Consider the following 15,366-nt stretch of genomic DNA (forward strand, 5'->3'; position numbering starts at 1 on the left):
AAATGCCATTCCTGGGTGTATAACATTAGGAAGGTTTAGCAGCTAGGTAAGTTAAGCTTCTCAGCCTAAACCACAAAGAATAAGACCATGTACTTGCCTAGTGCAGAACTAGCACCCAGCTCTTCTGGTGTCTCCCCAGTCCCTTTTCTACTATCTGATGCACTTAAAAGGAGAAAACATGGCTGGGTAGGTTAATTTGCACCTTATTTGAGAGATGTTCCTGGAAATAAGATTCAAACTGAATTTTTTTACTTGGAGATACACGTCAACATTTTGAAACAATCTATAAAAGAACTATGAGGTTATTATTTTGGAATTGTGTTTAGAAAAAAGCGGGCTCATATTTGTTCCAACCCAAATGGCTTTAGTTTTGAGTTGTCAAAGTAAAGTTGTCAAAAGGGCTGACAACGTTACAGAGGGCAGGGATACTGAGATGCTGCTATGACTCAAATAATGAAGAATTGATGAATTTAATTGATGGCTCATAATGGACAATGCCCTTTAAGAGACATATTTGTTATTTTTAAAAAAGCAGAATTCTAAACCTAAGGGCTTAATCTCTATAAAACATTTGGAAACATTTTTTTTTTTAGGCATATAAATCCAGGGAGAAAAAGGCCTGAGAATTTGGAAAGGCAAGAGAATGAAGAGGAGTGAGGTTGATGGTTCCAGGTTCTCATCGTGCCATTCAGTGCTCAGTTTCTTATTGACAAAGTTTTAAAAAAACAATAATACTATTAAAATAGCTATTACTTCCTCTAATGGGTGCAAAGTATTTATGATGTATCCTCAAATCATTGCAAGGTCTCTAAGAAGGAAAAGGAGCCAGACAAAATAGCTCAAAAAAACCCCACTGAGTTCCATTAATGAAAAATGCAGTAACAGCAGCCAAGTAGTGTTGTAATTTATCTGTGTTTAGAAATGAAAGAAATTGATTCTCTTGGCTGGCTTCAATTTACCTGCAATCAAAGGAAAGCAAATTCTCTCTTTAAATAGGAAAGCTTTGGTTAGGCAGAAGTTAGACTTAACAGTGGCTGTTGGCGATGCTTTCCGATTAATCAGCAGAGCTATATTTAAATTTTAGGATTTTGTATGCCAGACATGAAACCAACACATTCTGGTTAATGCAAAGCAAACAGGAAAAAGCTGTTCAGTTTTGAAGACCCGCCACCCGGGCAAAAGACTGTAATAAAAGCAAGAGCTAACACTCATACAGCACTTGACAGTTTAGGAAGATCTTTTCACACACTTGATTTCATTTCGTCCTTACAACGACCCTGTGAGGTAAGTGTTATCAATGCCATCGTACAGCCTAGGAAATGGAGGCTTTATGTCTTTTTAAGCCATTTGCCTAAAGTCATGCACTTAATAACGAAGGAAGCCAGACTAGATGCAGAGCAGTTTTCTTTCTATTTCCCCGCCCTCATCCTGCCCAGCCCTGCTTCTCCTCCACTGTGAGACTGTTCGACGGGTGGGTGATCAGAAGGAAGGACCAAGTTATTTTTAATTAAACATGAGGGAACATTCAGTATCCTGAGACATTCTTTAGGAGACTCATATCTATGAATCTGGATTCCTCAGACATGAAGTAATGATGGTGTTAGTATCCAGTATAGCACAGGATACCTTATAACACTGGTCAAAACATGTTTACAATTTTCTAGAGAAAGCCTATGTAATACCTTGGGCAATCTACCCTTTCTACTCTTCTAGTAAAATTGGATATTTGGCATACAAATCTGACCTTAAAGCAACTTTGCAGCGGGAAGAAAAAGATATTATCGGCCAGTTGACAACATTTTCTCTAACCTTCAGCATCTTGGTAATCATGCTTTTCAGAACCAATAAAACATGAGGAACCAAAGGAGGGAACTGCCAGTTTTAAAGTTTCTGTTTTGAAATGGAGGTGATTTATAGCTTCTAACAGAACTTTCCTCTTTCCACTCTGCAACAGGCACCCCCTACTCAATATGCCTCATTTTCTGATACATAAATTGATTTTACTGGACGGAAACATAATTTCTCTGAAGTCTCTTCTAATTTCTTTCAAACCCTAAGGCTGATGATGAGCTTACTTTGTTCAGAAATAATACCCCTACATTATATGACTTCTAAACCAACCAAACCTTAGTTATGTCAGAAATAAAAAGAAAAGAAACCCACAGCAAAACATAAAGCCATGTGGTTATGATTTTTCCTTTAGAAATGACTTATGTTATTTCTGGGAATTAGGTCTGCAGATTTTAGTGTAGCATGTTTTTATTAAAATTCCGTATAAAACAATTCATAGCTTTTGCATGTAGCAATGTGAAAATGCAACTAGAAACACAGTCTTGTACTCAACAGATCAATTTATCTTATATTTGTTCTAGTAATTTCTAGTTGGATTCGGTCAGTGGGCTGAAAAGTCCATTACAGGAGTCAGGCTGCATGCTCAGGATGAAACAGGAATGAATTGGATGGACTTGGAAGATTTAGCTGAGTCCTTCCACGCGCCGGTCCTATATGTGGGGCTTCGGTTGTTAGTGAAGGAAGTCTGTTTTCGGTTCGTACTGTCAGAATCTTCTTTGTTGAATGTTTGCTTCATGTTTTGGCAGCATGGGAAGCTTTGGATACAGTCTTGCAGGAGATGGCCACTAAAAAACATGTATATCCAGGGATTGCAGCAACTGTTCAAGGAAGCCAGTAATGCAGTGATGGTGGTGGCCGGGTTTTCCGACTCTGTATGGGAAACATAAGGGGAGAGCATTTAACTAGTCAAAGGCAAGTGACAGCACTGGATAAACTCATTTTTCTGTTGGTTCATGAAAGCTGGAAAATGTTATGGGTCAATATAGAAAATAAAGTATTTTGTTTATCAGTCAGGGAAATGGTTGGTGAATGGAAATTGCTTGGTTGTAAAATATTTTTGTAATTAATATTTTAATTGAAATTAATTAAATTGAAATTAATTCAGGTATTTTAAACCACTATTAAAATATTTAAGTAGAATGAGTGGGACTTTCAAGAGGTTAAGAATATTAAATAACAATAAAGTTTGGAATCCTTTGTGTTAGCACTAGCGTGTGCTAATGAACACAGCACTTAGAGAATGGCTTCCATTTCAGTGAAATTTCTAGAGGCTATAGCCACATATACCAAATTATATCTATCCTGATAACTCAGGCAAAAGTATGACATTATGGACCATGTTTAGTTGTTTTAAATTTTTTAATATTAAACATATTCTTGTAATAAGAAATCTATACCGAAGGGGATAGTTGAAATAGGTCCCTGAAAGATACACTATTTAGTTGTTTCCTTTGGTTAATTAGAAGCTTCGTTTGATTTTAAAAGAAAACCATCTTTGATTGTGGCTTGAACAATTAAATTATATTATGAAGAACAGATAAATTAAGAAATTCTAACAGTCCTTTGAACTATTTTTTGTGTATTTGCACTGGTAAACTACATAAATATAACCTTTCACCATAGAACTATTGCACTGAGAATATACCTTTTCTAAAGATAAGAATAATAGGCAAGCACTGATTTTCCCTTATTAATTATGAGCTTGGGTCTTCTCACTCTTGTTGTGCCAGAATAAATTACAGGTTAGTTAATCAAACTTTGTGCTAAGATGCTACTCTTAAAGGTGATCAGCATCCGTGACTAAGACTGTATTCAAAAAGAATGGAAATCATCGACATACCTGTGCACAAGTGAAGAATTTTTTAGTAATTATGTCTGAATCCTGTTAAAGCAACAAATAGGCTGAATTTTTTATTTGATTGGCAATACTTAAGAGGCTGCCAAGATCAAACAAGACAGGAAATATAGCATTTATGTTGTATTTTTCATCATCAGTGCTATTATAGCCATTACTTTTATTTGTTTGAATTAAATTCACTCTCAAGTGTTTAATTTGTACATACAACTTTCAAAGTATATCACAAATACTCCCTAGCCCAATCCCAAATAACAAAAGGAGACACTTCTTCCCAGATACCTATTTCTCAATTACAGTTGTTGTCAGTAACATTTCTGTAATATATTTGATGTGAAAAAAAATTTTTTTTTCCTTATGAAAGGAAATTTTTTTTCAAGATACAATATTAAATAATGCTTTTGGGGGTAAGTTCTTATGAAGCTGGTTTTCCTAGTTTGTGAAGGAATTAAAATCAAATGAGCTAGTAGGTGCGGAGGACATTCTCAGAAAACTACAAGAGTTGTGTGGAGAGATGTACAGCTGTGTGGTCAAGTTAGTGCTGAAAGACTAATGAATCAGTCTAACAAATTTAGAGTTTATCAATAATCCTGCTTTGAAACACTGGGGAGAAAAAAGTGTTAAAGTAATTGTAGGAAAAAATCAAAACATTATGATAAGAAATGGAACACTAGCTAAAATGCCAAATTAAAATTACTGACTTAAGAATCTTTCTTCAACACATTTAATCTTCATACCCCCAGGACTTAGCATAAAATCTGGTACATAATATGCATAATTATATTTATTGACTGGATGAAGAATAAATAAAACTGTTTTCAAATGAAAAATACGTCCATTTTACCCTTACTTTGGGGCATTTCTACAAAAATTTTACATTGCGATACTTTTCACAAACTAGCAAAAAGCAGTTGTGACAGTATACATATTTCTCGGAATCCAACAGACTTGAAAGCAGGGTATTAACACAGCGATTAGTGCTTTGGCAAAAAGTCATTATTCTGTTCTGTAATTGCGCGGCTGACTCTAGAGCACAGTTTTCTGGATTTGTGGTCTTAGGAGCTCGTTACAAATGCAGATTCCTGGGCCCCATTCCAGATCTACTGAATCAAAACGTCTGGGGTGGGGACCCCACGACTTTGGCCTTTAACAGTTCCGCTCAAGATGTGATTCTCATGCACGAAGTTTAAAAACTATTGCCCTGGAGGATGTTATGAAAAGAAACTCTCTCCCTTCCCTCCCCCCCCCCCCCAAGCACACAGACCCCATCTGTGCACCTTACTCCATCGTCCCGAGACCTACCGACCCAGGGGAAATTCTTATCCCAGACAGACCACATCTGGATGATGAAGAAGGGCGCCCAGCAAACGATGTAAGCCGTCACGATCACGAAGGTCATCTTCACCGTGCGGATCTTGGCGCGGGAAATTGTCTTCACGCTGCTGACACACGGCGCGAGCAGGAGCCCCTGGTGGAAGGCGCCACCTGCGCCCTCCGCGCGGGCGCCCTCGCCCTGGCGCACCGCAGTCTTTCCGCGGACGTTGCGCCAGATGTGGTAGCAGATGAAGCCGTAGCAGGTGCCCAGGCTGACCACGGGCGCCACGAAGATGCTGCCGGTCATCCAGGTCACGTAGGCGGGGAGACCCCAGGGCTGGATGAAGTTGGCCCAGCAGTCGTAGGCCTTGGTGACGTTGCTCACTTCGACCACGGAGAAGACGAAGCACTGTGGAGTGCTCAGCACGAAGCTCAGCACCCAGGCGGCGGCGATCATGAGGCGCGAGCGGCGCGCCGGCTGCTGCAGCGTCTTCAGCGGGTGGCACACGGCGATGTAGCGGTCGGCGGTCATGACCACCAGCATGTACGCCGATGCGAACATGGCGAACACCTGCAGGTGCTTCACCACGCGGCAGAGCCCGTCGGGTCCGCGGAAACGGTAGGTGATGTCCCAGCACAGCTGAGGCAGCACCTGGAAGAGAGCGACGGCCAGGTCGGCCAGGCTGAGGTGGCGGATGAAGAGGTGCATGCGGGACGCCTTGCGAGACGTGCGGTGCAGCGCCAGCAGCACACTGCCGTTACCCAGCACGGCCACCACGAAAATCACGGCCAGCACGGCGATCTCCAGCTTGGCCAGCTCCTCGTTGCGCTCGTCCGCCAGCGGGCTGTCGTCTTTCCCGAGCGCCTCCGCTTCCCCGCTGGTGTTGGCACCGCTGGCGGCCAGAGGCCACCATGGGCTGGAGTTGCCCGCGGGCCCCGCGCCGGGGCTCCCGGAGAAACTCATGCTGTCCGTGCAGCGCCTCCTCGGCCTCGGCGGAGGCCCGCTCCCTTCCCGCCTGCTCGCGCGGTGCGCTCCCTCCCTGCAGCGCTCACCGCGAGCCGGGCTCTGCTCGCTCTCTCGCGGGCGTCTCCGGGCGCAGCGTGTCCCACCAGCCAGCTCAGCCGCTCTCGGTCGAATTGCCCGCCCCTTTGCCTGCGCTGCCCTGTCTCAACTCGGGCGAAGCTGGGGAGGTGCGCTCCGAGTCTCTGAAAGCACTGGGCTCCAAACTCAAATTATTGATGTGGAGTTTGTTTCCCCAGATCGCGCTCCCTCTCGCCCCAGTGGTTGGAGACTGCTCGGTGCCTACACTCGCTGCCTCCCTTCCCTCTCCCCTGGGGGTTTTCTTTTTTCCCCCCTCCCTACGTTGGTGATTTGTCCTCTTCGCATCGCTGCTGCAGGGGTGGGGCTGGGGAACTCGCGGATTACTTGGCGTAATAGGGGGTTGACCGTGGCGCTTTCCCTCTCTTTTCTTCTAAAAAAAAACCTTGGAGATCTGGACGTGTCATGCCTTTTCAGGGTTTACCATCATTTCCTCTAGCCTCCCTCAAGGGTCACCTTAACCCCCGCATTTGACTTCAACAGACGCTGTCAACGTGATACCCAGAAATCCCGAGTCCACCGCCCGCGCGGGTGCTCTTGATGCTGAACTTGGCGCGTGTGCCCACCTGCTTCAGCTTGGGTGTCTCCCTCCGCAGCGAGTCCGCCCATCCCGGGGAAGCCAGTCTAATTTTATTCTCAGGGCAACTTGGCTACGGGAATTTCGTCTCACACCAACCCCGCTCCTCTCCACCCTCCTCTGTAGGGTAACAACTGGGTGACTTAAAGGGCGCTCTCTTCCCGGTAACTTTGATGCCTGCTGTTTGTTACCCTGCCCGCGTTCGCGGACCGGAAGGACGCGCTCACAGTCCCAGCGGCTGCTTGTACAGTGCACTTATCTACAGCGGGGAAAAGGAACGTCTCCTGGTTTTCCAGTTTCCCCTGGGGCTGGGAGCGTGTTGGGGGGTGGGTGGGACTTAAGGAGTTTTCTGTAAACTTGATTCCTGGGGTTTTCTCCGGGAAAAGCCTGATTCCCACAGCTGGGATGGGCGGGATTTGGGCCACAGTAGTCCGTGGGGACTTCGTCTGGTTACTACTGAATCGTGGGGACATCTCCTCGCCCAGGCAGCGCTGTCCAGGACACCGGAGCGAAAAGCCGCCAGGTTCCTTGTGCTGGTGGGTGAGAAGGAGGCAACCTCCAGGCAGAAAAGAGACTCTGAAGCAAAGAGAGAAAAGACCACCTACCTATTAATTAGTTACTCTGGACAGCTGGAGCCCAGCTGCGGGGCACGAGACGGGCAGGATTACTAACTCTCTCTACCTTAGCTCTGCCTTTAAACTTTGGTGAAGATACGCTTGGAAGGACGGCAAGGGGGAGCGGTTTTCAGGCTATTTCACAAAAGAAGAAAAAAGGAAAAACACTTTATAAGGTTATCTACTCTGTAGATACACGAGCATGACTTTTTGGTCAGAACATTTGTATATTGTGGCCATGGTATAAATTTGATTGTCTGAGAAGAATATCTATGAAATGTAGGCAAAGAAACCAAAAGATTTTCTGAGATGCAGTTCTCAGTGATAATTCCACTTTGCTTCCCAGTTCATGCACGCTGAGTCCCAAGGCTGTCACACTAAGAGTGCTGGACTCGACCCTGGGAGTCCTTCATTGTGACTGCATAAGCCTCAGTTTATACATCTTTAAAAAGGGAATGAAAGTACCCGCCTTACCTACTTCTGAGGTTACTTTGAGGATCAAGTAAGACAATGTTCTATTTGGGGAAATGCTCTCAAAACTACAAGGTGTGTGGCGTTGTCTCACTTTCTCCAAGATATCTAGGAGGCAAAAGATTTGAAAAGTTCAGAGACGTCAAAAAGTAAAATATTTCCAGACCACCTGTCTGGAAAAATCCTTCAAGCAATTAGGTAATAGTCACTGACTTGGAGAGGTGACCTTCTTTGGAGTCACAAATTACATTATTAATGTTGCATATGAAAAATAATGTTGTCTGACCCTAGTGTCCCAGAGTATTGCAAAAGTGGTCCATTGGCCAGAACCTGGCGATTTTATTGCCCTTGGCCCTACACCTTTGAGCTTTGAGGTTTCCTGAAGGGAAGGAATCTACAGTACAGGGTTACCAAAGTTCCTTTGCGTGTTCTTATTCCAGACAGATGGTGTGGTAGCCTCTCAGGAAATCATTCATCTGTGTCAGGCCCTCTGATCCAATAATAAAACTATATCCAAGTTATAAAAATAACTTGTTAGGTTACATTGGTGGACACAATTGGAAGATATTCTTCTTCAGTGAACAATAGTACTAATTACTTGTGTGTATTATATATATACACATATATATGATACATATGTGTATATATATATATACACACATATATATGATACATATGTGTGTGTATGTATATATATATATATATATATATATATATATATATATATATATATATATATATATGAAAAAATGTTCAAGGCAGATTCCACAACCCGGTCCCTCTTTTAAACTATGGAGTTTTTAAAATGTGTTTGTCTTGGTTTTACTGGTTCTCTATTCAAAGGAAACCAGGACCACTGAAATACTGACTCACTATTCATGTATCTGCTATGAAAATTACTCAGTGGAGGGTAAAGGAATTGTGGTCCTAAAATGTGAAAAGAACATAGTCAGTATTTTCTGTGGCATCTTGTGCTTTGTCTTAGAGCAATTTGTATTTGCTCTGTACTTCTTGTATTAAGACTTACTACTTTCCCCATCTTATTCTCAGTGGATTTCAGTTAACATATTTTGGGGGTGAAATGATGAAAAGAAAAAAATGGAAGCTGTGCATACTTGTCCTGGAGTTACCTTTCTCTGTCAGTCTTCCTTCTTCCAGTTTGCAATTCCATATATTTAAGAAGTATTTCAGTTAATGAAAACAGGCACCCCTTTCCCTTACTACAATAGCTGTGTGACTTTATTTTAATCTTTGAGCTTCAAATTCTTCATCTGTAAAATCTTGGTGATAAAACATAATGCAGTGACTGCAAGGATTACTTAAGTTGTCATTTAAGTTTCTGGCATTTCATGGGTATTCAAAATATTAATTCTCCCCTTTCCCCCCAAATATGTAAATATCTTCCATATTACTTGTTATTTTGCTGATAAGATTTTTCCTTCCAATTAAAGCAGCATTTCCCTACCTCCCTTCTGTGCAATAGAAAATAATGATAGGTTTTCTATGAGAAAAGAGTTCCACAGTTGAATACACTGGGGGAAGTTTTGTATTTACATCTTATTCTCTCCTAGAGATTCATACATAAAAAACCACTGAGAAACCTACTTAACTGTGTTTATCAGTGTTTCCCAAAGCTATTTGACCATGGAAAACACCCGTCCTTTTACTTTCCCCATGGAATAGTGATGAACATGTCACAGGACAATGGATACAGTTTGAAGAACACTGAGTAAATGTACTTGGAGTTCCAGAAGTCTGGGGAACTACCACCAGATTTAGTCAAATCAGGAAGTCCAGGGGCAGAGATGCCCAATGTCAATGGGTTACATTTAGTTTATCATATTACCTTATGTACTGCTTTATAGCTGCAATGCATATGTTCTTCTTCCTTTCCTTAAACTTTCAGTTTACTTCCTTGTCTTAGTGAGAAAAGGGAAGAAATTGGGTATCTGTAGGAGCATTCATTTTACTTCCATAGCCCACAATGACTCTTTCCCCTTCAATTACAAATTAATGACACTCTAGTCACAGGGCTGTAGTGTGGTATTCATACCATTACTTCTAGCAAATCAACAAATATTTGTTGCACATCACTCTGCTAGGTCTTGAGCTGGATACCAAGAAGTGTGTAATGGTCACTAACATTTAGTAAACACTTTGGGCCAGGCACTCTCACAAGTGCTTTACTTCATTTAATTCTCCCAATGACCCTCTAAGGGATGTACTCTTATTATTTCACTTTACCTTTGAGGAAACAGAGGCACAGAGAGGTTAACTAACTAGCCTTGGGTGACACAGTTGGTCAGTATTAGAATAAGGATTTGAACAGAAGGAACAGACTCTGGCAGAATTTACAATCATAACCATCACACTGTACTGCCACCTGTAACCTCATGTTCCTGCATCTTACAGACTCATGTGGGGTACTTGGGTGGTTACTTAACATTTCATCTGTGTATGATATGTTCTCCTTTAAGACTAAGAGATCAGGTAGGATCTGCTCTGGTTATTCTATATCTTTGGCTTTCTCGTTAGTAAACTAAGTACAGGATAGTAGCAGTAGTAGAATAAATAATAATAGATAATATTAATATTTACCAACGCTGAATAAGCTCTTAATTCTTGAGCTAAGAGCTTTAAATTTATTATTTTATTTACTCTTTCAAGTAATATTTAAAATAAACTGTGTATAGGAATATACTTATTATTATCCCACTTTACAGGTGAATAAAACAAAGGTTAGGGAGGTTAAGCAACTTAACCAAAGTCACAAGACTCCAAGTGGCTGGGCTGAGTCACACATCAGTCCGTCTGAAGTCCAGGCCTGTGTTCTAACCTCTGTGCCCTACTGCTTCCCATATACATCACAAGCATTTAACACATATTTGCAGAAAGAATTAACAAACATTGTAACAGAAACTGTTTTTTGAGTGCTGAAGGAACATACATTTCAGAAAGTGTTTGATGATTGGATAAATTAGGGATGAGTTCTTGAGGAGCCATCCTTAAGCACCTAAATCTCTCTAGTATCTCCATGAAAACAAAGAATCAGCTTTTATATCTAGAGGGTCTTCAATGATTCTAGTCACCTTTCTGCCTCACGAATCCTGGACAGGTAAGTGTATATTTGATTTTAAGATTACCCAGTGAATGATTGTCTTTAACACACACACACACACACACACACACACACACACACACACTGGATTCTAAAAAATGCTGCATGTCAGACATGGAAAAACATCATGTCTTCATTATAATACTGTTTACTCTATGGGGTCAAATGAAAAATGAGGACGGAATTTGGTACTATTTAAAAAGTTTTATTTTCTTATGTGATAAAATGGGCTTGTCTATTAGAAAACAGAGCTATGGCATTAAAGAGAGGCTCCCATGCTCAACAAAATCTCAAATATCCTAATATTTGTTGATGAAAAATTAAAATCTCATCACTTGTTTTGAATTTGAAAAATTCTAAGTCAGTCAATACTGCATTAGTAGAAAAGCCATTCCAAAGGAAGATTTCTAAATTTACTATTGATATCATATGTTCAGAAAATTGTTTGCATTAAAAATTATATGGTTGATTTAATTTAAAACTTTAAAAAATATAAGCACATTTAAAATGTTGAGTTTAAAAATTTTGCTTCTGACGAATAAGTATTTATTTGGATTCTCTGCATTTTCATAGTTCGGCAACTTCAATATTATGCTTAGAATTTGATAATCATCAAGACACATTCTTTTAGTGAGTCGGCATCATTGAATCCACCTCTGTGTATTCATTAATTCCTTTTTCACAAGAGAAAAGGTTTGTGTTGTTTGAAGGGTGCTGGCATCAGGAATTGTGATACTATCATTATTTTGTTTGTCTACTGTGAATACTATCTTTTTAAAATAGACAAAAATTCTTTTTGCTTCTCCTTTTCTTCTTTTTTGAGGTTTGACAAGGGGTTAGTTTTGAAGAAATACGTTCCATTTCTACATCCACTCCTCTTACCTCTTCTGTCTGCCGCCTCACACACACTTGCCAGATGCTTGAAAGTTTCTGAAGATCTCTTTTTTTGCTATTACCAGGGAGGACTGTGATTGATATGAAATATGTTGCATTTTATTTTCTATTAGGATTTTCCTGGTGCTAATTACATATTTACAACTAATTTATCCCTGGATAAAGCAGACACGTTGCCTGAGAAAAGGTTTAATCCATTTGGACTACAACCTCTATGTATATGTAAGAATCTCTAAGGTTTAATTTCTCCAAGTATATTTAAGATATGGATGTAAAATAGAATAGGTTTGAAATATTTGGGGCTTTGCCTCAGTGTTCCCAAACAGACTTTTATCTGAAAATGTTTTCTGAGTGCATGGTAAGTCAGTAGAATGAAATAACTATAAAGACATCATCATTACAATTTCCTAAGTGCCTGCAATCAAATGAATGTCTGATGCTCTTTCTTTATTCCTACATGGAATACAGTATTAAAAAGGAAGAATTATTATGTAACTGATCTTGAGAGAAGACTTTTATACTTTCCAGAATCTCTGCCTATCTTGTGTTTGAAAAGCCAGTCCATCTTCTCAAGAATATAACTATTCTTTCAAAGAGGATCTATCACAACAATGCAGCATTTAAAAAAGTTGTGTCACACAACTAAATCCTGTATGGATTTATTTTATCATAATGGAATGTTAACTTGGAGTACTCAGCCATAGAAGACCTGGGCAGACAAAAAATCTGGAACACACTTTTCATATTACTTTTACTGTGGTTATGAATAAGGGGAAGAAGAAAAAGAAGCTATATTTATTCATTTATAATGATAATAGCTGTATTTTCTTCCTAGAACAATATTATTTTATACCAATGTGAAAACAGAGAAAAATGTAAAGAAAATTTAAATGTTTCATACTGCTCCCAGCATCCATAGATAATCACACTTATCATTTGCTTATGCTTTTCCAGTTCTTTTCCTGTGTGTATATCTTTTATAAAACTAAAATTAGACCATATTATATAATATAATCTGATTTTTCAAATTCACAACATATTGTAAACTTTTCTCCATGTCATTGAATATTCTTCTATATCATCAATTTTATGGCTTCAGACTTTTCCATCCCATCGATGCACCTAACTTATTTATTTTATATGTTTTTCTTTTTTTGAGGAGGAGAGTAGTTTTGACCTCCTGGATTTCTTACATTCTCCCTTCACCCCTGCCCCCACCCCACCTGCCTGCCCCTTACACACAATGCTGATTACAGATACCTCTTTACTCAGATCCATGTTTATTTCCTAAGGTTAAAGTTCTGAAAGTAGAATTACTGGGTCAAAGGTTATATAAAAATTTGACCTTATTATCAAATCACAATATATCAGCCTTATTATATAACATATAATAATTAATCAGCAATGCATGGGAGTGCCCATTTTCCACAGCTTTATGGGCATGGAATCTCTTCATTAAAAAGAAGTCTTTCCGGGCTTCCCTGGTGGCGCAGTGGTTGAGAATCTGCCTGCCAATGCAGGGGACACGGGTTTGAGTCCTGGTCTGGGAAGATCCCACATGCCGCGGAGCAACTAGGCCCGTGAGCCACAATTACTGAGCCTGCGCGTCTGGAGCCTGTGCTCCGCAACAAGAGAGGCCGCGATAGTGAGAGGCCCGCGCAACGCGATGAAGAGTGGCCCCCACTTGCCACAACTGGAGAAAGCCCTCGCACAGAAACGAAGACCCAACACAGCCATAAATAAATAAATAAATAAATAATAATAATTAAAAAAAAGTCTTTCCAAATTTGATAAATGAATAACTAATTGTTTGAATGTGTATTGATTGACAAATAATGAGGTTAAATATCTTCCATAAACATCTTATCTAATTATATTTCTTCTTTTGCAAAGTAGTTACATTTTTGGTACATTTCTGGTAGCATTCTTAGTTTTCTTTTTATTTGGAAGCGTTCTAATATATATATGATATTTTCCCCAGTTTATCATTTACCTTATTTAATTTGCTTTTAAATTTAATTTCTATTTCTTTGCTTTCTAGTGGGGTTGAATATCTTCTCAAATATTTCTAACTTTTTGTATTTCTTCTTTTATATATTGCTTACATATATCTTTTGATTAATTTTCTATTTGGCTATACTTTTTTTGATATTGATTGGTAAGAATTATATATACATATTTGCATATTTTTGTAATACAGAAGTTTTTAATTTTCTTCTAGTCATATTTATCAAACATTTCCTTCAATGACATGCTTAGAAGGTCTTTTTCAAATTGAAATTATAGCTGTTATGTATATATGCATTTTTATTGATGTATATTGTTAAATTTTAGGTTTTCATGTCACTTAGAACTTATTTTGGTGTGAGGGGTGAATTAGGGATTCTACTACCCCCTTGCAATGGCTAGTTATTCCAATATCATTTATTGAATAAACAAGTCTTAGGTACCTCCAGAACCCTCTAACCCACTAACCTGCCAACTTTTGATATCCATCATCATTCTCTAGGTCCTCACTTATCTCCTTACCTATTTTACATTCCATAGTCCATTAGTTTAATTAATTCTTTTGAATTCACATTTCTCCTTGCCCTCTCTTTAAAAAAAGATTGTACTTCCTATGGAAAAATTCCACTTTTTGTTAAATGCAGTTTTGTTCCTGTAGCAGAGCAGCTGAAATTGACAAGAAAAACACAATGACTTGTCAAGATAACTGGCAAGATAACTCTTCCACACCTTCTTTTATTTTAATTCCCCATCACCCTCTACACTTCCTCACTCTCATCTAATGATCTTCATTCTTATTTCACATGAGAAATGGACATAAATCAGAAGAGAACTTAACACCCCTCCCTCTAGCGATTTACCTGCAGCCATACCCACATCTTCTGCCGCTACTTCTTTTATAGTGTCAATTTCCCCATCTTCTCACCAGTTCACTGGATCTCTTCCCCTCTCATCTACTTAAGGATTTTGCTTCTGAAATCATCAGTTTTCCCCTCTCAACTGGTTTATTCCCATCGACTTATAAATATTCTGTAATATCTCCCATCTTAAAATAAAACTTTCCCTTGACCTCATAAACCCCACAGTTTTTGCTCCATTTTTCTGCTCCTCTTTATAGCAAAAAAAAAAAAGAAAAAAAAAAATCCATCTATATATCCTGTCCCCAATTCTCTTCTAAGCCTCCTGTTTCTACAGTTGCAAATAAAGTACTGTATCATAGAACAGTTGATAATACATATGCAACTGAAGTTATGAATCATAAAAATAAAATCATTACACATGAACTGATCACCTTACTCAAGAAATAAAACAACACTTTGCATTTACCTGTATGTTCCTTCCTTCTCTCACCCTCCTGCTTTCTCACCTATCATAGATAATAATTTATGCTTTTTATGTTCTTTCATTTTGTAAAAGCGAATGGTTGTATTACAGTTGTTATGTATATATATATATATATATAGAGAGAGAGAGAGAGAGAGAGAGAGAGAGAGAGAGAGAGAGATCCCTAACAATATTTTGGTTAGTTAGGCTTATTTTTTAGCTATATAGTGATGACATCACATT

At 39.4% G+C, this 15,366-nt stretch overlaps 1 protein-coding gene across 2 annotated transcripts; it reads right to left on the bottom strand.

Annotated features, from left to right (window-relative positions):
- Window positions 1-2,241: 2,241 nt before the first annotated feature.
- AVPR1A (arginine vasopressin receptor 1A) lies at window positions 2,242-8,314 on the bottom strand. Of its 2 annotated transcripts, none has more exons than XM_082350319.1 (2): window positions 5,009-8,314; window positions 2,242-2,721 (listed from the first exon to the last, which is right to left on the bottom strand). In XM_082350319.1, the coding sequence occupies exons 1-2, from the start codon at window positions 5,982-5,984 to the stop codon at window positions 2,435-2,437; spliced, it is 1,263 nt and encodes a 420-aa protein (XP_082206445.1). In that variant the 5' UTR covers window positions 5,985-8,314; the 3' UTR covers window positions 2,242-2,434. The 2 variants fall into 2 exon arrangements, with proteins under 2 accessions (XP_082206445.1, XP_082206446.1); XM_082350320.1 differs by having other exon boundaries at window positions 2,565-2,721; window positions 5,013-8,314.
- Window positions 8,315-15,366: the final 7,052 nt, after the last annotated feature.

This window comes from Balaenoptera borealis (genome assembly GCF_965194805.1).
Source record: "Balaenoptera borealis genome assembly, chromosome: 13".
Classification (NCBI taxonomy): domain Eukaryota; kingdom Metazoa; phylum Chordata; class Mammalia; order Artiodactyla; family Balaenopteridae; genus Balaenoptera; species Balaenoptera borealis.